The following is a 27,832-nucleotide window of genomic DNA, read 5'->3' as shown; positions in this document are numbered from 1 at the left end:
GCATCTGCATGTCAATCACTGTGACGTCTTATTGTTGCTAGGGCGTTGCAAGTAACGAGCCGGTTAAGGCAGAAAGCGACACTGTGAACGAGGTGCTCTGTGTAACATTGAGAAGAAACTACAAACCCGTCGTCTTTATATTTTGGATATGATGAAATTTAAGAACTCAGTTCAAGGGACAAGCTCTCATAAAGAAGGTAAGATAAAGCAATATGTGCGTTTTGATATCGCCGTACTTTAGTTTTGAAATCGGCATTTGATTGGCATTCTCTAGATCCAATCAGACGAGCGATTTTAAATCGACCTAAAATACTATTGGCCCTAGGTCGTGTGGGTGTGTTTAATTATTTAGTTTCACTTAAATATTGCTTCTAAAAGATATGGTTAGAACACTTTTCATATTTCCAACAAAGTGAATTGTGTTTTAAAGATCATCCTTGTTTACATGACGTTTTACCTCACTCGGTCCGAGATTACATAGAGCTTTAACCTCTGCTTTAACTGGCGTCCACTGTAGCCAATCAGCGCGCCGCAGTGGATTTTGATCGACAGCTCCTCTACCTTAGGTGGGGGTTGGGGCTGTTGAAGTTGATAACGCCGCCATCTTGAAAAGTGAACTCTGATGGTCTCTCTTTTCGCGCCTGTCACAATCTATTATAAACACCTCATTTTCTCATACCTCGACCAGTTTTTTCTTTTTTTATTCCGGTGACCGTTTAATCCAAAGGTTCGCTCGTCTTCATGCCGGGCTTTGGCAGTATTCCGCTTTCTTAATCGGTACGTATTGGTGTTGTGTGTGTCTCTGGTAGCTTAGCATTAACGTTAGCCAGCTGCCACTTCTCTGTTTTGTCGAGTCAGAATGGTTTATATTTCCAGCATTTATCTCATTTAACTAAATTATGCTTTACATATAATATGGCTACGGCGTATTTAAACCAACCCAGGCTATATAAAAGTGTAAAATCTTAACATTTCTCTGGCGGAAGCTCTGTGTCGGCTAATGCCGGGGCCCGACACACCGAAAAACTTCAGAAAGTGAGACACAAAGCCTGTGTATCAAAATATGTGTGAATTGTTCACATAGACAACATTTTGGGGCAATATGATTGCTTACGAAGATTCTATTGTAATGTTCGAGTGGGCTTGTGGTGTCCAAAAATGCTGTCTAGGCAGGCAGTTCACTGGGTTTTGAGACATCATCAAAACACCAACAGAAACCCCGTCTAGATCATATTTTGGAGACCAAATCGAGTGTTTTAGGTAATGTTTTTATTATCATATAAATTGAGTTTCTAAATGTGTTTAATAAGGATATTCCAAATAACGTTACTTTGGTTATATATAACCTTCGACATTGGTTTTAAAAAAAATATCCCTTTCTAAAATAATCTTATTTCACTGTAGCTGCTAGATTTTAAATACTAGTCGTCAAGCTCTGTGGAGTTGGTTACTATATGTAGTATTGATCTCAGATCTTTGTTTGCATTTATTTTGCCACATCCATATAAACACAGCTAAAACCTTCCAGCTGTTTATTGTGTGATTTTTATATGAAACCGCTTACTAGACTGTGTTGGCATGAGCAGATCGCTTGTAAAAGACAATCTAGGTGGTTTGACATGGCAGTTCACTCATGCAGATCATCTTTGCAGACTCTGAGTGCAACCGGAGGACTTGTGGTGGTGGTAGTGTTGTTGTGGCCTCTGGGATGCTGGAGAGGTTTGGAAACACTTTTTATAGCCCCTGAGAGGGAGTCACGAGGACTTTCTTCAGCTCAGAGTTGCAATGCTCCAGCTGAATGGTAACTGGCAGGTATATAAGCTCTAGTGTAGTATGTTGTTCTTCAAACTTTTGCGCTAGGTAAAGTGAACCTGGAAAGATTTGTACCGGGTGTCAGTGTCTTAAAATATCACATCTAGCTTTGTGATTTACTAGTCTCTGCTTTCATCACAGTTCAGTAGAAATGGTATTTTGGTGTAAGGTGATATAAATAGATGACATTCATTTCAAAGCAAGTGTTTAGAATAGATGTTCTTGACAACCAAGATGTGTTTACATTAAATTGAGACTTTTACACCAGTCAGTGATTTTTTTTTTTTTTTTTTTTTTAGACTTTAAAGATAAAATGGAATGTGCATAATTCTGGATATGTAGAAAAAGTTATTCTTTTAGTTAAAAAATCCATATCCAGTCATAGAAGTTTATTGACCAAAAGTATGTTTCTGTAATGTTTCGAATGTCAGCTTTATGCATAGTATTAGTATAAATGGTTCAGGTTGTCTTGGCTAACCAAGAAAAACCTGTGTGGTTTTTTTTTAGTGCATGCCTATCATAATAGATGTTCTATTTGGCAAGTTACTGTTGACTAGTGAGTTAAGAATTGGAGGAAGTGCTGCAGATAATCATGATCTGTCATTTTGATTGATGGTATTCCTAGTATTCCTTTTTTTACTTTTATATTAACGTATAGATTTTTTGGGGGGATTTTTGAAACAAGCCTCTTATGCTTACCAAGGCTGCATTTATTTGAACAATTTTAAATATTTTTTTTTTAAATCAATTTTACATATATATATATATATATATATATATATATATATATAGTTTTTAATTTGAGTTTAACAGTTATGCATGATTCTTTAATGAATAGGAAATTTTACATTTTATTTGAAATAACTTTAGGCCTACATAATGTAAAAGTCTGTCACTTTTGATCAATCTATTGCAACCTCGGTTTGCTGAATAAAAGTTTCTGCAAACAGGTGTACCTGAAACTTTTGAACAGTAGTGTTTGCCATTTCATTTTGTGTCAAGACAAAGTATTTGTTGATATACCCAGTAACTAAGTATCAATAGGCTATTAATTCTTTTTTAAGTAATGAGAATATGCACAAAAAAAAAAAATATTGCCTTCAAATGTTCAGGCTCATAAAAATAGAATATTCGTTTATTTAAATGACGTTTAACGAAAAATACTATTTTTTTTATATATTTTTTACGTTTTTGTCACCATTTCTGAACAAGCTTACAATTAGGCAATATGCACAAAAAGCTTACAATACATGTTCGTTTTCTTTTAGTTGAAATCATTAAACAGTAAGCATATGTGTAAACAAAAAATATTAAAAAAACAAAAGCATTAATAAAACATACTCAAGCAGTGTGTTCGGGAAAAAACGCCTAATAAAGCAGATTGTGCCTGATACCGTACAGAATGTACACGCGCACACACACTTGAGTCAGCATATGATTATCGTGTTTTTATTGATAAAAACAATAATATCCACATGCGGGGGCGCCGCCAGCAATTTTTTGCTCGAGTGACATGTGCTTTGCTGACAGATGTTTCAGAGACACAAAGATATCGGTGTTCTAAGTTTCTAACCGGTCTCCCTCAACAACTTGACGGAAGTATGTTTCAAAATCATTAAGCTAAGATAAGTTATCATCTCGGTCGTGTTGCAGTGATGGTCTGCTGCCTTTCCTTATTAAACTGTTTGGATTTAATGTGATTTCTCATCATGGTGATGATAACTCCGATTAATTAATTAATTTGATAAAAAGTAATTTCATTTAGTAAGATCATTTAAATAATACCAAACTTCTCAAACTTGTTAACACTCCACAGCGCCACCCAGTGCATTTAATTATAATTGCAAGTTAGTGCTTGTGATTTTTCATGGATTCAGTGAATTTACAGGCAGCAAAGCAATGTAGTAAAATTCGAATAGTATTTTATTTTTCGGAGAATAATTATAGATTGAGTTTTCGCGCACACTCCTAGTTTTAACGCTTATGTTATTTTATCAAAAGCTATTTTTGAAGGAGTTTTAGGAAGACTTTTGGGATGTTTTTAAAAGTCTGTAAATTGACGGAAAGCATGTTTGCTTGAGAATGGATGGAGGCCAATGTCAAAGCTCTTTCGAGTGAGCCTTAGCTCAACTCCCTTAGTCTATTAATAAGCTTTCCTTCCTCTTAACCATTCATGAAAGTCCAGATGGCTGCTTGCCAGCATTGTAACCTTTCACCTCAGTGGTGTGTGTCCATCCACCTTGCAGACTGGAAAAACTGTTGCGTTCCCTTAATAATACATAGCTGCGTGTTGGTCTATTCATTTCGAATAATTTGATGCCAGAGCTGTCAAATGGTCATATTTGGATTTAACTCAGTATAATTTAATCTCTTATTTGAGATATTCTGACATCTGTGCCTTACTCGAAAGGAAAATGAAACCACAAAGTCATGTGCACAGTGAGGTAGTGATAATTAAAGACTGATCACAGTAGTCAGTCTGCTATTAGTGCAACTGTTTTGTTGTGTTGCTAGGTTGTCATTGTCATAACGGAACTTGTTTGGCTTTTAAATGTTGTGCTTTTTTCCACACAAACAAAACTACAGTTTGTTTTGTCATTGTAAACTGGTGCTTTCTTTCTGTATTAAATCATACTCTATTGATAGAACTAGAATTGATTAAACATTTTGGAGTTGTGTAAATGTCTATTTGACAAATTGGAAGGGTCTTTTGTTAACAGCATGTGTTTTGAGATATATTTGTTTTTAATGCTGTGACTAATGACTAGCGAGGGTGATCAAAATGTTTGGATTAGAGGAGAGATGCATTTCACTGTTCTTTACAGATGGCTAATGTACGTAACACTCTCAATCTTGTCTGTTCTCTGTTTTAGGTGTGTGTTGAGTGTTTTTGCTGTGGCAGAGGACATTTCTGCTGCATGTATCCTTTACTTGAGGGTCTGTCCAGTTTCTACCGCCTGTGGTGCCTGTAATGGGCCAGAAGTCCCAAAGAGCACAAGCATTATTTTATTTTTAATCAGAGTTTTTACTCTCTGGTCTCTGCTACTCTCAGGTAAGCCTTTTTAAATGTAGCATTTTCACTGTCACATTGTAAATAAAAAACTCATATATGAACAAAACCCTCCTATTTATTTATTCCTCAGCAGCACCATGTTTTGGAAATTTGATCTGCACACGACGTCCCACATCGACACGCTCCTGGAGAAAGATGACGTTACGCTGACGGAGGTAATGGATGAGGAGGACGTCCTACAGGAGTGCAAGGCTCAGAACCACAAGCTTGTGGACTTCCTGGTGAGGCCACCGTGCATGGAGGATCTCGTGGGCTACATCACCCAGGAGCCCAACGATGATGTGGAGGAGAAGATCAAATATAAGTAAGAGTGTGTTTGATGCTTGCTGAAACATTTATGCTAAAAAAAAAGTCATGTTGGATGTCTAGTTGTAGGGTACATTGAACTAAGGGAAATTTGACTCATTATTTAGATGTTTAATTGCGTGTCTTTTTCATGGAAAGGTATCCCAACATATCCTGTGAACTCCTGACCTCAGACGTTGGCCAGATCAATGACAGGCTGGGTGAAGATGAAAGTTTACTGATGAAACTCTACAGCTTCCTACAGAATGAGCCTCCCCTCAATCCTCTGCTGGCCAGTTTTTTCAGCAAGGTCTTGAGCATCCTTATTGGGAGGAAACCAGAGCAGGTACGTGATCAGGCGCACTGGTTTGTGTTCAGGACTATATGGAGGCATGAAGGTGAACTAAATCTCCATTCTACCTCTAGATTGTGGAGTTCCTCAGGAAGAGGGAAGACTTTGTGGATCTGATGATCAAACACATAGGGACCTCTGCCATTATGGACCTTCTGCTCAGGATGCTCACCTGCATTGAGCCACAGCAGCTTAGACAAGATGTATTAAATGTGAGTTATCATACCTACATGAATGTATATTAAGGTTTCTATGATGCTATGTCTCTGTGTTGTTGAGGTAAAGCGGTTTGGTTTTGTGCATGCACAGAGTTTCGTTTTGTAGATTTGGATGTTTTTCATTTGAATACAGCAGGAAATTCATCACGGATTACTCATTTAATCCACTCACTGTCATCATAATACCACCTCACAGTTTCCTCTTCATCTGTTCTCCTGCAGTGGCTAAATGAAGAGAAAGTTATACAGCGGCTGGTTGACATGGTACAACCATCACAGGATGAGGATGTAAGTGAAGTCCAATAAACAAATGAACAAAACAAAAACTTCTATTTAAAATTTCAACAAAAAAAAAAAAAAACAATTGGTGGATTCAGTTGAACTGAAATGCGTGCCTGGCCGTCTCTTATTATTGTTAAGTCCTGATGACTCTAGCTGCGTAACAGTAATTGTTTGTTCCCTTCACATAGAGACACTCAAACGCGTCCCAGTCGCTTTGTGAGATTATTCGGCTAAGCAGAGATCAAATGTTCCAAGTACAGGGCTGCTCGGAGCCTGACCCCCTGCTGGCCACTTTGGAGAAGTAAGTTTGTCCATGTCAACACATTCTTTCTATTGACTTCATAAAGTGGTATATTTGGTGGGAATAAGGTTGAGGCTCTCTGATTTCTGGCATGCTAAAACTAGTACTGAATTGACTGTTTGTTTTTCTATTTAGACAAGAGACAGTAGAGCAGTTGCTGTCAAACATTTTCGACAAAGAGAAGAACGATTCTGCCATAGTCAGTGTAATCCAGATTCTCCTTACTCTCTTTGAGACACGAAGACCAGCGTAAGTACATTTTAGCACATGTGAATTTTTTCAGGAGGGAGGGTGGATTTTCAGTGTGTCTGAAAATCATTCTTGGTTTTCCCTTTCAGGTTTGAAGGCCATCTGGAGATTTGCCCCCCTGGAATGAACCACCCATCATTCTCTGTCAATCAGAGTATTCTAGATGCCGTCAGACCAAGACTGAAAGATTTTCACCAGCTTTTGCTCGAGCCCCCAAAGGTGAGTGTGAAAACACTGTGTTGCAACTTTGGCACATTAAATCAGCTGACCTCACTTAGACTGTAATCTCCAAATTCCTAATTACATTAAGCTTAAGACAACAAGACTTTGTTCCTGTACAAATATAACCTGGCAGAATCTTACCCTTTCAAAGAATAGTTTGTTATACATGCATATGCTGTGATGGTATTAAATTCAATGAAAACTTTTAGCCTTACATTTCAGTAAACGTGAATTTTTTTTTTTTTTTTAGTATTTCATTTAGGTCTTTCAGACTTGTTTTTTTCCTCTTCCTAACATTAGAAAACAGTCCTGAACACCACATGGGGAGTGTTGGATCCACCGGTGGGAAATACTCGTCTTAATGTGGTGCGACTAGTGACCAGCCTTCTACAGACCAACACACACATCATCAACCAGGAGCTCATTGCCCTCAACACTTTGGGAGTCATACTAGTGAGTGTTTGAGACACAGTTAAGAGATCTGTGATATCTTTTTGCTTTGAGAAAAGCTTGAATCTCTTTGAATAGAAACTTCAAAAGAACTAAAAACAAGTTGTTGTTTTTTTGTCAATGTCTTAACTGTTAATTTTGATGAATATAAGGCATCTTTGGTGAATAAAACAATACAATTTTGACTTGCTGGCCATCTTGCTTTATACTTACTATATATGCTTTTTTAGAATTGGTCACACGGAAACTTGATCTACTCATTACAGTTTAAACTATTTAGGACAGAAAGGATGTTTATATACAATAGAATCTGCTTTATAGCCATAAATGTTCTAAAATAAAATATTTTTGTTTGTCAACAGGACATGTACTTCAAATACCTATGGAATAATTTCCTACACACACAAGTAGAAATCTGTACGGCGATGATCTTAGCGATGCCTTCAACCCAAAGTGAATCTCCTGAAATAAACCGAGAGAACGACCAAGAGCCCATAAGAGAAAACATCCTTATTAAACATGTGGGTTTTTCATCCTTTCCACCCGCTCGCTCGTTGAAACACACTGTTTGCTTCACACATCAAAGTTTAATGTATTCTTCTCCATTATGACCTGCAGCTCTTTCAGAAGTGCCAGTTAATACAAAGAATTCTTGATGCCTGGGGTTCAAATGAGAAGGAGCAGTAAGTAACTCCTAAATCTGATTGGCTACATGTGAAGAAGAGGAACCATCCTTATTTACACTTCTGTGAATTTGTCTGGAGAGGCCTTTACTGAATCATCCTCTTTTCTTTCTTCAGGGCCGAGGGTGGGCGGCGGAGAGGTTACATGGGTCACCTGACCAGAATAGCAAACTCTATAGTCCACAACAGTGACAAGGGCCCCAATGGGGCACAAATTCAGCAGCTCATCTCAGGTTCGTTTGACAGCATTAACATATTTTTATGCAATTAATTTTCAAAGCCATTTCCACTCATATTTCTTCACTTGCAGAGCTTTCAGAGGAGGACAGGGAACGATGGGAGGCCTTTACTTCAGGACAGCTAGCAGATACAAACAAGAAAAACACTGTAGACTTAGTAAGTGTGCTCAGTTTTATTGACTGGTTTCTGTTGCTGATGCTTTTGATAGCATAATTGGCATCTAAACTATATTTTCCCTATTGCTTTCCTCCATTCTCAGGTTAACACGCACCACATACACTCATCCAGCGACGATGAGGTAGATTTCAAAGACAGCGGATTTCATCAGGACTCCTCCCTACAGCAAGTAAGTCTGTGCCTGGATGAGCTCATAAAAGCTGCTGTCTGCATGCTAATATGTTTGTAGAACTGTTAATTTAAAACTAATTCCTTTTATTGAAACTGTTAATTCAGTTATAAGTTGTTTTAGTCCTTTTAACACTTTTTTTGGCGCAACATGCTTAACTGCTATCAGCTGTTTTAAAATGAAGCTTCTTTGTAGTGTCAAGACTATATCATTATCATTGGTCCTGGGTTTGCCAGGCCTTTTCTGATTATCAGATGCAACAAATGACGTCCAATTTTATTGAGCAGTTTGGCTTCAATGACGAAGAGTTTGCCGATCAGGATGATGTCGGGGAGTAAGTACCCATCGTGCATGATGCTTTTCAAATTTACCGCCTTTTCTGCTGGTAACATTGGGGAGGGTTTAGCATTACTGGTGGGTCTTTGGTTGATTTAAGGTTGTTTTGGGATGTTTCTTTGCTTTTCAATTAGGGATGCACCGATACCACTTTTTCCAGGACGAGTACGATGCTGATGATAATTTTTGGTAAAGAAGAAAGAAACCAAAAGATTATAAATCCTATTATTTGGCTTAATTTGTTCATCAAATATATTTTTCCTTCTGTTTTCATACGTAAAGGGATGGCTCACCCAAAAATTAAAATTGTCATTAATGACTCACCCTCATGTCGTTCCAAGCCCGTAAGACCCCCGTTCATCTTCGGAACACATTTGAAGATATTTTAGATTTAGTCCGGGATCTTTTGGCCCCTCCATTGAAAATGTATTCTCCAGAAAGGAAATAGAAATCATCAAAGTAGTCCATGTGACGTGGGTTGGTTGGTGTTTTGAAGCACCGAAAATACATTTTGGTACAAAAATAACAAAAACTACAGATTTATTCATCATTGTATTGTCAGCCAGTTCTGATTGTAATCTTGTACAGAAGTGGTGAAAAAAACATAAAAATAAAAAATAATGTATTTTTCGTTAAACGTCATTTAACGGATATTCGATATTTATGAGCCAGAATGTTCGAATGCAATATTTTTGAAAAATTCCCATCTCTAGTTTAGACACTGGTGGAAAAAATGTTTTCTACAACAAAAACTACCAGCAATAATACCTGTTATAAAGTAGGGTTATAACTCATAAGAGTTACTCATTATACATCAGGCAGTTAACGTTAATAAGCTACATCGCTCGTTTTACTGTCGTTGCAAACTTTCCACTGACGTCTGAGAACAAGGAATGAGCTCAACCAGCTCAATCGACTGCACACTTATCTTATCAGTTTGCGTGCTATATTTTGTTTAATATTCCACTAAGATGTATTTACTTCATAGACAGCCTTTAATTTTTATCCCCATTATAGTCTAATCGCTGTTGTCAGTGTTTCTTTGTCTGGACACAAACACTGTACACGCGCTGCCTGGTATCGGAGCGCTTTTGCAAGTACATGAGCTCATTATCGGTGCATCCTTATTTTCAATGAACTCACAATGAAGCCTGTTTTTGGGGTTGTGTGTGTTAAATCATGGATCATACTGTGTTTTATCTGATCACTTGTATGTCTCCGTTCTGATTACCCACGTCTTCTGAATAGTCTGGTGTGGTGGCCTTGGTGACCGTAACACACATTCTCTTGTGTTAGTCATGCTGTTGGTGATTGGGAACTAAAATCTGTTCTTTTTAACCTTGCAGTATTCCCTTTGATAGAATATCAGACATCAATTTTTCCTTGAATACAAATGAAAGTGTAAGTATGTGATATATTTAATCAAATTAATTAGAATTATTAGCTGAATTTATTGTAAAGCTCATGATGTGTTTTTATAGTTTGTTCATGCTGTTCTCATAGGCAAACATGGCACTCTTTGAGGCCTGCTGTAAGGAGAAGATCCAGCAGTTCGAAGATGCCGGATCAGATGAGGAAGATATCTGGGATGAGAAGGATGTCACTTTTGCCCCTGAAGCTCAGAGACGTCCCCGGTATTGTAACCAATAGAACATAGATTTTTTAATGCTTTTCATGTTGTTGCTGTTTTTTTTATTATTATTCTCCACATCTTACTTCCTACACAGGAGCTCAGGAAGTACAGACAGTGAAGAGAGTACGGACTCTGAGGAGGAGGATGGGAAGCGAGACACGTTCGAGTCCACTAACGCCACCTCTGACGACAGAATGGAAGTAGACTCTGGGGATGGTGAGAATAGAATTTCTCAGCTGCAAAATATGCCACCGTTTAGCTTTGTGGAAGTTCAAGGATCACGCATCCTTGTTTTGTGTCCTGCTTCGGATCAGGGCCGGTATGGACGGCAAATTTTGATGACGTACCCATGGACACTGACAGCTCCACGACTCCCAGCGCACCTGTGTCAACCTCACCGGCTGCAGTACCTGAATCTTCAGGCTGGAGCTCTCCAAACGCAGATACAGAGACAGGTTGGGCCGACTTCTCCAGCTTCACACCCGTCAGGTACATTCACATGCATGTTGATCATGTGCTTAAGGTCATGTGAGCGGTCCCTCATTATTTATTTTTTGTTGGTCTATGCAGACTTTTTTTTTTTTTTTAAGTCTTTTCAATTCTCAATGGTTTTGCTTGTAAAAGGCTCCCTTTTCTCCTTTTAAATATGTATTTGTGTTAACATTTAATAAATTGTATTAATGCATTTTTATTAATTTATGAAGAAATGCATTTGCAATGCACAGTGAAGATGTAAGCTCAAAGCAAGTAAATGTGAAAGATTCATTAGACGTTGATCTTTTTCCCCCTTTTTTTCTTTTTAGCCCCAAGGATCCTTTGAGAAGCAATTCCCCTGTAGCCATGGATACCAGCATAGAAGCGGTGGACCCTCTGGGAGTCAATGCGCCCATGCAGCAAGAAAGTAAGAATAGACCCTCATTTCATTCCTCCTGTCCGTATGTCAACTTTTGCAGTAGTTTGAATAAAACCATCTTGTTTAGACACAGATCAGTGGCTTTCCAATGAAACCACCCCAACTTCCCCTAGAGGAAAGGTAGGGGACGGCTCGGACCCTGAGGAAGAGCCTGTCAGTGACCGCATCACAGAAACAGTCACCAACGGCTCTATGAAGGAGACGGTCAGTCTTACTGTAGACGCCAAAACCGAAACTGCTGTTTTCAAAAGGTGAGTCCTGCAGGTTTCTCACGCAGTGCCTCGCATCACTTCCTCTTCTCCCATTTGAGACACAAGCTTCACTTCACTCTGCATGTAGACCTGATTTTTCCTTGTCGCGTATCGTCGTCCTCCTCCTCCTGTACCTAGTCAGACAGGCCCACTGTCTCTTTTTAACGGGGGGGTGTTGAGATGTTGAGCTTTGTAACATCTGTTTTGTCTGTTTGAGAATGCAAAAAAGAACAATCTGTCCTTCTTGAACTGCAACTCTTACAACATGAGCTTCCTCTCTCTCTTTGGCGTGCGTGTGGCTTCAGAGTGTTGAAATCGTATCGGTATGTACAGCCAATCAGGGGGCGTGTCTTGTTTTATTTGGTTTTTCCCATGTCAGCCACTGCGTTTTGGTTTGAAACCATGTTTTGTTTGTTTGTTTGTTCGTTCGTATGTTTGTTTGTTTTTTCTTTTAAGCAGCAATGTATCCATCACCATTTGCATGTTAATATCAGATGTACAGTTTGTTAACAACATTAAATGCCCCATACATCCTTTTAGAATGTAAAAGATTTAAGCCCATATGTTTCCCAGTCTTTCCAAATCTACTGAGGTTTGTCACATGGCTAGAATTAGTCTGAGCAGACCCTTTAAAATCCAGGTACTGCGTGAACTTTAATTTGTGTAAATCCATCTTGATAAAGGAGGATTCTTCTCTGTAAACCTTCCCTAGACCAGAAATATGCCATACTATTTTTTTGCATCAGTCTTTAGTGAAGCATATAATTGTTACTGAAACCTAATTAAACACCTTTATACTGATGCCACCCTAAAGGTAAAGATGGCTGGCATGCGATCACGTTGCAAAAGTTGCTAGCTTTCTTACACCATTTCACCCCCACGTACTAAATGAGCTCATTGTCTAAACCAGTTGTTGTGTGGTTCATCGTCTCTGTAAGTCGGTATGCTCACATCTCATATGTCCATCGAATCCCATTTCAGAACACTTTTCGTTTTGCCCTGTTGCTTTGAATGTGGTCCGTTACATTCTGCATGTTTGTCCAGGGATTTAAAATGGGGGTTTTCGTATTTAAGAGAGCGACAATGAAAGCTCCTTAAATGCTGTGTCCTCTCTGATTGTCCTTTAGTGAGGAAGAGAAACGATCTACCTCTGAAGACGCATCTGCAAAGTTGTTGGTTGCAGAGAGTGGGGAACCTGAGAAAAGCAATTGTCAGAAACCAGGGTAAGAGTCTTTATTGTATTTATGAAGTTATGAGTATTGATAAAACAATTAATTGTCTTCTAGTAGAGTCTAGGAACTGGCCTATATGGGGCTTTCAGTGATGTCACTATAATTCCAACATATAAACATAATGCAGTTGAATTTACATATAAGGCCTAAAAAAAAAAAAAGTTTGGTTCCGGTTGGTTGTCAGTTGAGGTCATGGGTCGGTAGGGATTTTTTTTTTTTTTTTTTTTTTTCAGTGGCAGCAAGGGATGGGTAGGAAATTATTCAGGGCTCGACATTAAAGGGATAGTCAAACCTAAAAATATCAAAATTGAAACTACTGTGGAAACAAAGACAACTACATCTTGGATGCCCTTGAGTTAAGCTAAAACATATCAAAAATTAATTTCAAAGTGAACTATCCCCTTAAGCCTTTTCACGTGCTTGTCCTCCGGACAAGTAAGTAAATTTGTCAGAGTAAAAAAGTTGCTTGTCCGGATTTTTAAAATTTATTTATTTTTTATTCTGAAGCAATATTCTCATCAGTGTTCAATCAGCTTTGATATTTAAAAAAGGCAAATTGTAATATCTGCACCTTTAAGGGCATCCCCTCCACCAATATTATTAAATGCCCTATAGTGTCTTATTATTCTAAATAATTGAATTTATTGATCAAATTTAGGAATTTAAAATGAAAGATGAAGCATACTGTTACCCTAGGTAGGGCTGATGAAATTAAATAATTTACACTGAAAAATTACAATTTCATAAAATAATGTTATGAAATTGATTTAAATGTGCAAATAAGAAATATTGGAAAGAATTATACTAGGCTACTTATAAACATAACACTAAACTGCCAATAGGTGGCGGCAGGCGGCCGTATAAATGAGTGAGTTATTGATTCATTAATTCAAACGATTCGTTCAAACGGTTGATTCATTCACGAATGAGACGCGTCGTGGTTCTGCTGTGACTTTTCTTTGGAACTATTTTCGCTGCTGAAATGGAACAAAAACACCCAATATTGCTTATAAACAGTAAGTGACTTAATCTTAACTGTTTATTGAACTGTAGGAAATCAATGTCACTTTTTCAATCGTGATGGTATTCAGGAAAAATAATTGAGGCTGCTTAGTGCTTAACATATGTTAAAATATAAAAACTCCACATTTAGATTTTTTATAGGCAGAGTATGTTGTTAACTGTGTGTGTGTGTGCTCCGCTCGTGTGTAGATTTCTCTGCGCGAGCGTCAACAGCGCAACCTTACCATAATACAGTAGGCCTGCTACATTTATTATCCACAATCGATCGCAACTTGCAATAAATGTAATAAAATCAGAATCATTCTCTCGGTTTAGTGATTCCCTAGTTATTTTTTTGTTTGTTATTGATGTTCTAATCAGGCTACTTGTCCGTTGGGGCGAGTAAAATTCTCTTTTACTTGTCCTTCAAAAATCCATTTGTCCCGGAAAAGCGGACAAGTTAGACGGGCTCTAGAGATACGAACCGCGGCAGGTTAGAGTGTTTTGGATTGCATAAAATAACGAAAGAAACGAACAAATACATGGCGAAAGAAGTGCTAGACAGCAGAAGATGGGATTGGGATCATGATTGGATCATGATAGGATGATTTTTTAATAAAACTAGGCGGATGGAGGTATTAGTATGTGGTGTGTGCATGCCTATGAATGCATGTATTTGTATGTGTGCGAATATGAATAAAAATATCCTAAATTACAAAAAAAAAGACTTCTATAATATGTATTATAGATATAGTTCAGTTTGACGAACGATATCTGCCTCGTTTGTTAATAGATTGCTGGAGGACAAGATGCATCTTACATCGCGTGCTATAAAAAGACGGAGCTGTACAAAAACGTAAATTAATAGTTCGCCTCAGAGTTTTTTATTTGTGTATTTATTTAATTTTTATTATTTCTTCCCCAAGCTCATAAAATAATTTTGGGTCGCACATAAATTGACAGGGTCGGTCGGAAACCGGAAACAAACATTTTTTTTTTTTACGCCTAAGCAGAGGCGGGTGGAGTACACCGCTTTATTACTTGAGTAAAAGTACAGATACCCCTTGCTAACTTTTATTCAAGCACAAGCAGAAGTACTATAGTCTGATGTCTACTTAAAAGTACTTGTTTTATAAAAGTAGTTGGGTATCAAGAGTACATTTTCTAAATGTTGCATTACTACTGCCACAGTGCTTACATTTATGTAAGGAAATGTCCTACATGGAGTTATGAAAAATGTTAATACCTTGGAGAATGGAAAATGAATTGAAAGTAAAATCAAGTCATTTTCATATTTTTACCATGTTGCTTTATTTAACATTTTAAGAAAATTTCTGAAAATTCAGAAAATTGAAATAGTCTGGCGATGTGGGGCCACGTGTTGGCACATTCACGGGATGGACCTGCTGTGTCTTCATTAATTGTTTTGTCCATGGTATCGTCTTATTTAAATCTGACAATGGAGTTGACTTTGGGGGAAAGCTGAAGGTGATTGGATTGTGCAGGCGCCACTGACTGGGACAGCCTATCAGCAATCATGTTTGAGAGGGAAACAACAAATTGAGGGTTTCAGAGGTTTTTTTTTTTTTTTTTTTTTTTTTTTTAAGTAGTAACGGGTACTCGCGGTTCTGGGTAGAAATGTAGTGGAAAGAGTAAAGTGTGTGCAACAATATGTTTAGTAAAGAGTACAATATTTCTCTCTCAAATGTCCTTGAGTTAAAGTCATGAGTACTCCCTGAAAATGATACTCGAGTACAGATCCCTCAAAATTGTATTTAAGTACTGTACTCAAGTAAATGTACTCCTTTTCTGTCCAGCACTGCAAATAAGATGCTTATTTACAATATTTATTTGTCGACAAGACTTTCAATAGATTAAAACTGCCTCTTCTGTTTGACCAAAGGGGTCATTTGGCCCGTACTTGGGCTGTAAAATCGATTAATCGCATCTCGGATAAGTGTTTACATGATGTGTATGTATTATATATTTATGTGTGTGTGCGCGTGTATATACATGTATACATGCACACATTATTTATGTATAAATGTTTGTATATACAGTGAACACAGCAATTGTGTGTATAAATATCATATCGTACACACGTGTTCATTTACTTTTTATGTTCGATGCAATTTAATCTAGTACTTGCTGAATGATGCATAATATACTGCTATTAGTACTATACACTCACCTAAAGGATTATTAGGAACAGTTTCTCATTAATGCAATTATCTAATCAACCAATCACATGGCAGTTGCTTCAATGCATTTAAGGGTGTGGTCCTGGTCAAGACAATCTCCTGAACTCCAAACTGAATGTCAGAATGGGAAAGAAAGATGATTTAAGCAATTTTAAGTGTGGCATGTATGTTGGTGCCAGACGGGCCGGTTTGAGTATTTCACAATCTGCTCATCTCCACTACAAATAGGAAAAAGAGGCTACAATTTGCGAGAGCTCACCAAAATTGGACAGTTGAAGACTGGAAAAATGTTGCCTGGTCTGACGAGTATCGATTTCTGTTGAGACATTCAGATGCTAGAGTCAGAATTTGCCGATTACAGAATGAGAGCATGGATCCATCATGCCTTGTTACCACTGTGCAGGCTGGTGGTGGTGGTGTAATGGTGTGGGGGATGTTTTCTTGGCACACTTTAGGCCCCTTAGTGCCAATTGGGCATCGTTTAAATGCCACGGCCTACCTGAGCATTGTTTCTGACCATGTCCATCCCTTTATGGCCACCATGTACCCATGATTGATGGCTACTTCCAGCAGGATAATGCACCATGTCACAAAGCTCAAATCATTTCAAATTTGTTTCTTGAACATGACAATGAGTTAACTGTACTAAAATGGCCCCCACAGTCACCAGATCTCAACCCAATAGAGCATCTTTGGGATGTGGTGGAACAGGAGCTTCGTGCCCTGGATGTGCATCCCACAAATCTGCATCAACTGCAAGATGCTATCCTATCAATATCGGCCAACATTTCTAAAGAATGCTTTCAACACCTTGTTGAATCAATGCCACGTAGAATTAAGGCAGTTCTGAAGGAGAAAGCGGGTCAAACAGTATTAGTATGGTGTTCCTAATAATCCTTTAGGTGAGTGGAGTTTGTAAATGTTTAACAAGGACACTAATATAAATTATTATAGAAATGTCTTTCCCCCAATTTTTTTAATTGTCATTTTTCTTTTTCAGTCTAAAGCACTTAGAAGAGAAAGCAAAAGCCCCGTGCGAAGCTCTAAATGGTCCTCTTGAGGTTGCGGCCTCTATGGATGAAGCCAAGTAAGTTCTGTGCCCTCCATCTTTTTTCCATTTTCTCTAGTTTTGTGTTGTTCCACCAATCACATCCAGCCCGTCCCCTTTTCCCAACCAGATCAGAGCAGTGCACGGCCAACCCCGAGGCAGCAGTGAACGGTCCAGCATGAGAGAGTAGCGTTGTCAGTCCGCTCCTGCCCCCGCACACCCTTCCTCCAGGGCCACCCGGAGAGCCCAGTGTCAGACTGGAGCTCCCAAGAAACCACCACCATCACCACCGCTGCTGCTGTCGTCTCTTACTCCAGCACTGCACTGACGCCACCAGATCAGGACCAGCAATATTCATATTAGACAGTTGTACAGAAAATTTGAACTGTTATGAAGAGAAACATACTCTAATGATTTTTTTCAGTCGTTTATATACTATTGTTCTTATTAGGTGATCTGTCTGACATCTTGCCACTTAAAAGTGAATAGTAATGTTGCTAGTTAAAAATGATTGTATGAATAAAAAAAATATTTTATAAAAGACAAATGTATACAGAAACAGAGGATTGTTAAAAAACCGAAATATACCGATTGGAACGTTAAATGTGACCAAAACATAAGCTGTCTTTTTGATAGGATTTTCCTCTTGCACAAAAATCTGCTATTTAATATCCAAGTAAATGCAACAGCTACCACAGAAATCTTAAATTGGCAACCTATGTTGGTCTGTTTTATTCTTAAACTTATTGTTAGGGGAAACTGATTTAAGATATTCTGAAATTGATTTATTTTGCCACTGGTGTTAATTGTAAATGTTTCTTGTATCCTTTCAATATGAGCAAGATTTGGACAAAAGAAACACATTTTGGTATAGTTTTTAACTTAATTTATTCTTAAGAGATGATGTTACACACATGCCCTCCCCACCCTTTGATGAAATTTGAATCTGGAGTGAATGAACAGATGGGTCTCCATTTGCATGTAGCTAGTAAGACTGATTCTTACCTACGGGCCTGCGTTAAATACAGCCCAACTTTTATAACCATTATCCTCCCCAAACAAGTCAACCTTTCTACCTGAAGAGTGATGGGAATGCTACAATGATCATGCATCAACTTTTTTTTTTCTTTTGTAATAAAACGCTATCTGTGCCAGCAAGAAAGAAAAGGTTCTGTCTGTGAATCAAACCTTTTTGTGAATGAGAGTTGATTGCGCCAGTGATGAGGGCAAGGCCTGTCCTACTTCACTCCAGTTGGTATGTGCTGCCATCATCCAGATCATTATGGTGGAATTATTTCCTACTGGCAGTTATACTTCACTCACTGGCACCTGGGCTACTGTTTACATGTAGGAATGATTTATATGGGGAATATTCAGGATAGGGCGTTAAAATATTTGCTTTGTGAAGGGAACAAATTGCATGGCTCAAGTTTGCAGGTCAGTACACAGTGCTTTTTTTTTTGTTTGTTTGTTTTTTTTTTTGCTTTGAATCCAATAGGTGGCAGTAAAATACTGCAAAATAGCATGGAAATACACACGGTCACTTTACATTTTTTTAAGTTTCACAACTTAATGTATCCTCTTTGCTATAACGCATAGGTTGTGTAAACACTAGGCAATTCATTTACTGAATTTATTTATTCCGAACTTTTACATATTTGGGACGAACTGTCCCTTTAAGAATCCTAAAAAAAAGGAGTAACGTTAACAAACTGCTATTATAACACATGCTACTCGGTTTTAGGTCGTTTAGGTTACCTGATTAAAAATCGGCATATGAATTTAAATATATCATCACAATCCGTCGCGTGTAGTGTTGATTATAATCGGAGCGCTACATCAATCAGTCAAATCCTGTCTTCCTGGCTGGTTATGCTGAGAATTTGACATAGTTGTTCAGGTTTGTTCTTGTTTGTCTCATTACTAGCTTCTCCATGACCTGGGGCTCGTTCTTCGTACGTCGCTAACTCAGTTAGCTGGATTTGATTGTTGGCGATTTGGCATGATCTTGGATCGTTTGGTTCTTCGACGCTCATCCTGGACTTGCTGTCATAGCAACAAGTCCGTCAGCTTGAACCTGCTCGCGAGCAGGCTTATTTCATGTAAACAGGATTAGATCGCGGCTGATACGGGAAGTCCTTCAGCGCAGCGCGATAGTGTAGCTTAATTTCTGAGATTTATTTTTGTTTTCTCGTGAAACGATTGTCGTGAAACGATCGTCGTGAGGGTGTCGTTTAAATACATTATTATTTTGTTGGAAATGCACATTAATGTTTGATTCGATGTCGGGCTTCAACAACAGTACAAAATGTTTGCATTGCCCTAAAATTATTTGCGAGTGGCTTCCTTTACACTATTGGAGATGCGGAGAACTTGATAAGCTTTCTGTTGTGCCATTCACAAAGTAGTGCTCTTAGTTGTTTTTTTTTTTTTTTTTTGCCACAATGACATGAGCTTTGGCCAACTAAAGGGAAGATTTCAGGGTCTAAAAAGCCTGAGGGTTGCACCTGACAGGGCCTGTGACATTGCATGTGCCATATTACACAACACTGCCAACATCAGAAAAAGGAAAGAAAAAAAAAAGTTTAATTAAGCCTAAAATAAAAGACAAGACAAATTTGCAAAACTCTATTTGCTTAGAGTTTTATTTCAATTGTTCTTTGTAAAGAAAAGCCAGTTATTCAGTCATCTTTTTAAAAGATATTATGCAAGGTCAGCAATAGTAGGCTACTCTGTGTGATTTTACTCTGAAGTTTATTTTGAAGCAACTCTATTTCTAGTGCAATTTTTTCTTAGTCAAGTTCTGTTTCTCCCCCTGATTTTTGTTTTTTCAAAAAAATACTCTATTTTCTGTTGAAGACTCATATAGGGAACGAATTTAACCCTGTGTCGTTTGTGTCACACATGCCTCATGCAACAAATAAAAAGCAAAAGTTGTCTCTACACTGCCCACCCCTGTATCACTGCTGTGTGCAGACTCTTCTGTTGGCCTTTCTGTACATGTGGACTCCTGTCAGAAATAATAGGCATAGGCACAATTAAAATTAAAGTACTTCCTCCAAAGGACAGTCATCTGAGAAGTTTTCTTCACTCTCCAGTGCAATGTGATTGATAACTCATGGCAAAATATTTTTACATTATCAGTTTTTACTTTCAAAAGACAAAGCAATTTATCATTACTCAAGATTTAACAGTTGAAATGACTAAACCAGCCAATTTGGATTATAGGTCTACTTCATTTAATGCAGCAACAAATTATTTCATAGTGTACAAAGATAATTTAAATCTCATTTCCCAGTGATGAAGGTGTTGCTGCTACTGGTCCCTGATGTGGGTCTGGAAGAGCTGAACCCAGGGATGCCCTTCACAACAGGGCAATTCACATTCAACCCAAGGGTCAGCTCTTCTGCCAGGGTCAGGAGCATCATTATTATTTTTTTCTCAGCCTTTTTCCTGGTTGCTTTTATAAACTGACAATCATTTATTTAACAGTGCCTTTTTAAAAGAGACTAGTAGGCCTATAAGGCCTAAACTTACCATTAAGTAGAATATTTTTGTACTTCACTTTGAGCATGTCCATTATTATAGTGCGGTGACTCGACATTACAATGAACAAAGTAATTATGAAATTATGAAAATAAAAATAAAATAATAATAAGTTATTAAAACATCTAATATGGTCACCACAAACGCATTTAATTTGTCTTCTAGTTTTGCCAGCACTCTCTCCTGGCTTTTGCACACTTTGAAGTGTTCCCTGTCGTTTTAATTAAAGACTGAATTTCGCGCATAACCTTGCATTAAAAGCGCTTGCTCTGCTTGGGAGAAAAACTGGGCGTGTTCTTTGGCCATGCTGAACAGCCAATAGCAGCGCTGCTGATCACTGGTTCTGCTATCGATACATGTCCCCTTTTAAACCAACGCGAGAACGCGCAGTTATCTCAGATAACTCAATCCAGCGATACTAATCATAAACAACAGGTGTGTTCGAAGAACCCAATTAGCCGGATCATGATTAGCACGATGATCTCATCTTAGATCTCTCATTTGATCTCGGATGTTTTAAGCAACGTACGAAGAACGAGCCCCTGAACAGACTTTTAGAATGTTTTTTACATACCTAAATGCTCATGCTGCGGCCTGTAGCGCGATGACGTACGTGGTTGAGTTGATGTTCGACGCGCATGCGCGGGAAAGGATGTGTTTTATTTATTTTTATTTATTTTTATTTTATTTTTTACAAATTATGTTTTAATCTCGGATTTAATGCAATTTAAACTATTGCCTAGTTAAAGGTAGAATAAATAGATACGAATGTTTGTTTCATTAGACGCTTAGCTGTAGAGTAGGCTATTTAAATAGTTTTTAAGCAACGATGGAGTTTTGAATATAGCCTACCTTTATTATTTATTTAAATAGTTTGAATTTGTCCGTTATGAATACAAATAGACTGACAATATCTATAACTATTATCTTTATTTTTTCCATTCATAGTCTATTTTATATATTCTTCTGTATTATGTGTTTCATTATTTCTGTAATGTAGCATTTATTCGTTTATGAATGAATCAAATATATTATTTTTCTCTCTCGCTTTAGATATACAGACTCTCCTGCTCATGTATAGCACACATATGAAAGGAAAGGGTTCACACAGAACAGACGAGTGTTATGGCAGTGCTGAAATATCATTTTGTTTCCTTTCAGCAGTGAGTTTCTGTCTCTCATCAAAGGATGGTGACTGCAGCTGAGTGTGTGTGTGTGAGGAGAGAGAAGTGAGACAAACACACCTCACACTATCTATCTATCTATCTATCTATCTATCTATCTATCTATCTATCTATCTATCTATCTATCTATCTATCTATCTATCTATCTATCTATCTATCTATCTATCTATAGTTTTATTATCATCCTTTTTATTGGCAAAATTTCGAATGTACTTTATAGATTTATAGGAAATTGATTTTTTCACCCTTCTCACAGATTTTCAATCTCAAAATATGAAAAACTGCAATTAAAATACGAAATATTAAATGTACAAAGCAAAGTTAATTAAAAATATTTATAATACCTTATGTTAATTTAATTTTTATGATTCATTATTTACATTTATAAAACTATGATGATAAGCTTTAAAAAACACAATATTTTAGTAATTATTATGGGAGAACATTTTTATGATTTTTTTATTAATTCAGCCACAAAGTTATATTTGTTCCTAAATAAGTGCAGTTGTTGTCAGTGAAGAGCAAAGAGGTCGTCGATTTTATTCAAAACATTTTTTTTTTAAATCAGAGAATAATTAGTCATGTGATGGAAATTATGTTTTTCACTGAGACAACAACAATTACCTCCTTTAATGAAGGTTTTTTCTTAGGATCAATGGTTCCACAAAGAACCTTTAACATCTAACCTTTTCTTAGATTGAGTGTTGAATGTTGTCAGCAGTAAAACTAAAACTAGTGAGAGTGTGAAGAATGTGTTTAATTGTAGGCCTAGTTTAATCTCTTTAATTTAAGTTTAAGTCCACAGAGTCAAAGAAACGACTATCTGAAAGGAACAAACATGATTTTTTATCAGTGAGTGACATTAAAAAACAAAGCTGTAAAATAAATAGGACATCTTGAAAGCATCGTAGGACCGTGGCATTGCTGCCACACAGAAGTTTATGAGCTTGCGCAACATTTTCCCAGCGTGTTGAACTAGCGCATCGCAGTAAGATAAACGTGTTCACAGAGTGTGTGAGCTATTATGCCCTATCTTTCCAAATAACCCATAATTGCAGTGTGACACTATAAGGTTTTGAAATTGTGCTAATGTTGTGCTCTTTTATTACTAAGGTAGTAAATAACTGATGAATTGAGTGTAATTTGCACGTCAATGGTTTCTGCTAATATACTTCATGCCTTCTATCAGGGTTCTTTTGACAAAGAGTTCTTTGGACAAAATTAGACAAAATTAGACATTGTTTTGTAAGAAAAGGACAGAGTAGAGTGTCTTAAAGTAGCTGCATGAAATATATTTTGATGTATATTTTCTATATAAACTCACCTAAAGGATTATAGGAACACCATACTAATACTGTGTTTAACCCTTTCGCCTTCAGAACTGCCTTAACATGGCATTGATTCAACAAGGTGCTGAAAGCATTCTTTAGAAATGTTGGCCGATATTGATAGGATAGCATCTTGCAGTTGATGGAGATTTGTGGGATGCACATCCAGGGCACGAAGCTCCCGTTCCACCACATCCCAAAGATGGTCTGGGTTGAGATCTGGTGACTGTGGGGGCCATTTTAGTACAGTGAACTCATTGTCATGTTCAAGAAACCAATTTGAAATGATTCGAGCTTTGTGACATGGTGCATTATCCTGGTGGAAGTAGCCATCAGAGGATGGGTACATGATGGCCATAAAGGGATGGACATGGTCAGAAACAATGCTCAGGTAGGCTGTGGCATTTAAACGATGCCCAATTGACACTAAGGGGCCTAAAGTGTGCCAAGAAAACATCCCCACCACCATTACACCACCACCACCAGCCTGCACAGTGGTAACAAGGCATGATGGATCCATGTTCTCATTCTGTTTACGCCATATTCTGACTCTACCATCTGAATGTCTCAACAGAAATCGAGACTCATCAGACCAGGCACCATTTCTCCAGTCTTCAACTGTCCAATTTTGGTGAGTTCTTGCAAATTGTAGCCTCTTTTTCCTATTTGTAGTGGAGATGAGTGGTACCCGGTGGGGTCTTTTGCTGTCGTAGCCCATCCGCCTCAAGGTTGTGCGTGTTGTGGTTTCACAAATGCTTTGCTGCATACCTCGGTTGTAACGAATGGTTATTTCAGTCAAAGTTGCTCTTCTATCAGCTTGAATCAGTCGGCCCATTCTCCTCTGACCTCTGGCATCAATTTTCACACCATTCTTTGTAAACCCTAGAAATGGTTGTAAATGAAAATCCCAGTAACTGAGCAGATTGTGAAATACTCAGACCGGCCCGTCTGGCACCAACAACCATGCCATGCTCAAAATTTCTTAAATCATCTTTCTTTCCCATTCTGACATTCAGTTTGGAGTTCAGGAGATTGTCTTAACCAGGACCACACCCCTAAATGCATTGAAGCAACTGCCATGTGATTGGTTGATTAGAAAATTGCATTAATGAGAAATTGAACAGGTGTTCCTAATAATCCTTTAGGTGAGTGTATATAGCCTAATATATGAATTAGAACAGTTTTATATATATATATATATATATATATATATATAAACCCAAATGTTGGGTTAAAAATGTAATTAAAAATGTACAGTTGAAAGTGAAAGTTGAAGTTGGGTTAAAATTTTAAATGACATTTTTAACCCAACATTTAATTGGGTTTGTCCATATTTTACCCAATTTTGGGTTAAAACAACCCTGCATTGTTTAGAGTGTATTTATATATAATCAATTGTTGAAGAAAAAAATGATTTAAGACTTACTTGATAGACTTTGTTTTTTAGCATTTTTTTTTTTACATGTCCATTTCTGTGTCTCACTGAGTTATGTGGCTCATTTTTATCCGTTAGAACTGAAACTTTGACCTTTAACTCAATTTAAAGCAGGCAGCACAGAAGTTTAAACAACATTTGTAAAGACTGTTTTGTCGATACTGACAGGAGGCAGACACACTTTGGGTATTCGCTCAGAATTACTGTCTGACACAACACAATAAAGCTTTCATTAAAGTCCAGAACAAGAGGTTTAGGACACAGGCCATGTGTCATGCAGATGCAGGACATTGTCCTGATTCGCCTGTTTGAGTGACCGCCATACGCATTATTTCTGACCAATTTAAGCCACGTTCACATTAAAAAACAATAACTATATTGATAAACATCCACACAGCGTACATATCGTTCAGTTTATTCTCAGTGAATAAACCGCCGCTAACTAACCCTCATGTCATTCCAAACCCGTAAGACTTTCGTTCATCTTCAGAAAATGAAGATCTTTTTGATGAAATCTGTTCCTACATTAGACTAACTAGCCTACCACTTTGGCTCTTCAAAAAGTTCATAAAGAGATCGTAAAACTAATCCAGAATTGAGTGGTTTAGGTCCAATTTTCTGAAGAGATTCGATGATGAACAGATTAAATTTACCGGTAGTCTTTTATTCGCAACGAACTTAAACATAAGCTCAACCGAATCTGACCATTGAAATCCAGACACATTATCAACATTAATCAAAGCCCCGATCTTTCCTTTCCCTTTTCATTTTAATCAGTTTAGTCAGCATGTTGACTTTCTTTCCATGCCGTCTCTTTGTGCTTAGGGAAATTTGTAAAGTGCAAGAAATATTTAGCATTGATTTCTCTAACCTGTTTCACACCAGAAGTCATGACAATCCACTGAGGTGAAATACAGTTTTTTAATACATATTTCAAACCCCTAATCCCACTCCATTATTTAAATAGCTTCCGCACTGGATTGTCACCGATCTACCATTGTAATGCTAATAAGGTGTTATGTGGCTTTCAAAGAGATGCACACTTCTGGGAAACAGAGTGAAATGGAGCTTCGAGCTAATGTCTCCCACCGTGTTCTTCGAGACGTCACCCGTGTCCCTGTGCTGTTTTTTCTCTTCTGACAATGGGTTGGTCCATTCACCCAGATCCCTCCTGATCTTAAGCCTCATCCTGCCGTATAACAGACTCATTTATATTTTGTGATGTGTCCAATTTCCTTTGATGGTAGTCAGAGGAGATTGCTCTAAAAGCACTAAAAGACAGCAGGCTTTAGCTTGTTATTGCAGGAGTGTGTGAGAGGATATCTGACACTGTGTGCTAGTGTGACCTGACATGGTGGACATTTTCTGCTCATCGTGATGTATCCTAACAGTAGAATGTATGTGCAGTATTATCATCATCAAAAAGTTTCATCAATATTGCGATTACACGAAGTTACATTTGATAACTGAACAATCAATTGAATAAATGTTAAAAGCACGTTTTGTATTAAAAATGCGAAGGTTTTCTTTAGGATTAAACATAATTCATGATTTCTCTCTGCTGTCAGCGTATGGGAAAATACATAACTCTATAAAACACACAGACATACACATCTTATCATTTTTTAGATCCAGCCACAGTATTGTACTCAAAGGGAAAAGTATGAGAGGAAAGTTAAAGAGTAGGCTAAACTAAGCAGTGGTGTAAAGTATTTGAGTAAATGTAATTAGTTGCCGTACTTATTTTTGGCTATACGTTGGAGTTTGACTGAGTATCAAAATTAGATAACACTATTTTAAGGTCACGTAGTTACATTGTACTTACTCAAATAAGTACTGAGTAATATGGTAATATTAATTAATACTTAGTCACGGTTAGGGTTTGGTTTAGAGTTAGTTACTTGTAATTATGCATAATTTACTGTTATTAATATAGTAAGTAATAACGTCTAACTAAGTCACTTAAAAATAAAGTGTTACCCACAATTATTAGCAACTTTTACTCCCTAAATAAGTATATTCATTATGAGCAAAGGTAACTTGAGTAAAATACTTACTAAGTACACTTTTTGAGTATCTGTAAAATAAAGTATGATTGACGTCAACATCCAGGGTTTTGGTTGGAAATGAAAGTCGGGTTGACATCAAATTTGAATTTTCAACCACAATACAACGTCTGTCCAACGTTGGAGATTAACGGCAATCTGTTGGATTCTGACATTAACCTGAATTTTCATTTTCATCGTTGGGTTTGGTCTTCTAAATGCTAATTTGGTCATTGTTTCTTTTGGAGCACACTAGCTTATAGCTAACGGTAAGGCTAACTCGTACTAAAAGCCAAAGTATTTGGGTTTCCGAAACCATTGTGGATGTTATTGAGTGCACTTATTTGTTCTATAAATGAGTCTGATATGAATATGAGGGTAGGTAAGTTGCCATAGATTCAGAGGCACAACAATGCAACAATAAGAAAACGTTTTACTTTTGATACTTAGTACTTTTAAAAACAAGTACTTCTGTAATCTGTCCTTACAAGTTTTACTTGTAACAGAGTAATATTTGACCAGTAGTATCTGTACTTTCACTCTAGGAAGGAAGTTGTGTACTTTGTCCACCTCTGATTATGAGTAAAATACTTAGGCCTACTGTTACTTCAATACATAGAGGCCTATCTGGTTTGGATTTTGTATAGACCTAAGACTTTTACTCCCATGCAGTTGGAAACTTGTAATTTATCAAGTCTTTCTGATGCAGTTCTTCTGAGCAAACCCGAACGTATCGTCTTGGAAAACAAATAATCTGGAGTGACTATCAGAGATCCTACTTAAACTGCCATATCTCACTACTAACCATATTATACAGTTGATTATGTTAAATTTCATGCAAGCGTCTTTTCTTGACCCTGCATAACCTAATCACACCAACCTAATCAACTTGGAGTCAGACCAGTTTGGTACAAATTAACGTCTAAATTATTTGTCTGTATGCCAAAGGGCAAGAAAGAGCAGCGTAATAACCATCTAAAAGTGCATATTTTTTCTAAGCAAAAGTCTGGATGTGGCCATACTCTATGATGCAGCTGAAGTACTAAACAAAGACAAACAAAAACCATAAGATGTTAATTGGGGGGCATTTACACATGGTCAATTCATGATATAGACATGTTGGTTATTTCCAGGGCTGCATGAGACAGTGAAGAGAAACACTGTG

General features: G+C 37.4%; 1 protein-coding gene across 10 annotated transcripts; it reads left to right on the top strand.

The window, feature by feature from the left end:
- Positions 1–46: 46 nt before the first annotated feature.
- On the top strand, positions 47–17,837 carry ppp6r3 (protein phosphatase 6, regulatory subunit 3). Of its 10 annotated transcripts, none has more exons than XM_039656896.2 (26): positions 47–197; positions 4,686–4,864; positions 4,956–5,189; positions 5,330–5,516; positions 5,597–5,734; positions 5,963–6,028; positions 6,211–6,323; positions 6,459–6,572; positions 6,662–6,791; positions 7,095–7,247; positions 7,607–7,765; positions 7,863–7,927; positions 8,045–8,160; positions 8,238–8,323; positions 8,427–8,513; positions 8,750–8,847; positions 10,196–10,250; positions 10,353–10,483; positions 10,577–10,698; positions 10,797–10,971; positions 11,286–11,383; positions 11,463–11,646; positions 11,952–11,969; positions 12,774–12,869; positions 17,082–17,168; positions 17,260–17,837. In XM_039656896.2, the coding sequence occupies exons 3-26, from the start codon at positions 4,963–4,965 to the stop codon at positions 17,309–17,311; spliced, it is 2,757 nt and encodes a 918-aa protein (XP_039512830.2). In that variant the 5' UTR covers positions 47–197; positions 4,686–4,864; positions 4,956–4,962; the 3' UTR covers positions 17,312–17,837. The 10 variants fall into 10 exon arrangements, with proteins under 10 accessions (XP_039512830.2, XP_039512832.2, XP_039512835.2 ...); XM_039656898.2 differs by having other exon boundaries at positions 49–197; positions 4,959–5,189; XM_039656901.2 differs by lacking the exon at positions 47–197 and adding an exon at positions 594–777 and having other exon boundaries at positions 8,801–8,847.
- The last annotated feature ends 9,995 nt before the right edge of the window (positions 17,838–27,832 follow it).

Source organism: Pimephales promelas, chromosome 25 (genome assembly GCF_988280905.1).
Source record: "Pimephales promelas chromosome 25, fPimPro1.hap1.1, whole genome shotgun sequence".
Taxonomy (NCBI): Eukaryota; Metazoa; Chordata; class Actinopteri; order Cypriniformes; family Leuciscidae; genus Pimephales; species Pimephales promelas.
The sequence above is the reverse complement of the archived record's forward strand: the minus strand, read 5'-3'. Positions and strand labels throughout refer to the sequence as shown.

What these genes read in the sequence shown, in the direction of transcription:
- ppp6r3 (XM_039656896.2), top strand. Translation starts at nt 4,963, where the DNA reads ATGTTTTGGAAATTTGATCTGCACACGACGTCCCACATCGACACGCTC. An exon ending in ACACTTTGGGAGTCATACTA is followed by an intron (nt 7,248 to 7,606) that starts GTGAGTGTTTGA and finishes GTTTGTCAACAG; the next exon opens with GACATGTACTTCAAATACCT. An exon ending in GGTTCAAATGAGAAGGAGCA is followed by an intron (nt 7,928 to 8,044) that starts GTAAGTAACTCC and finishes TTCTTTCTTCAG; the next exon opens with GGCCGAGGGTGGGCGGCGGA.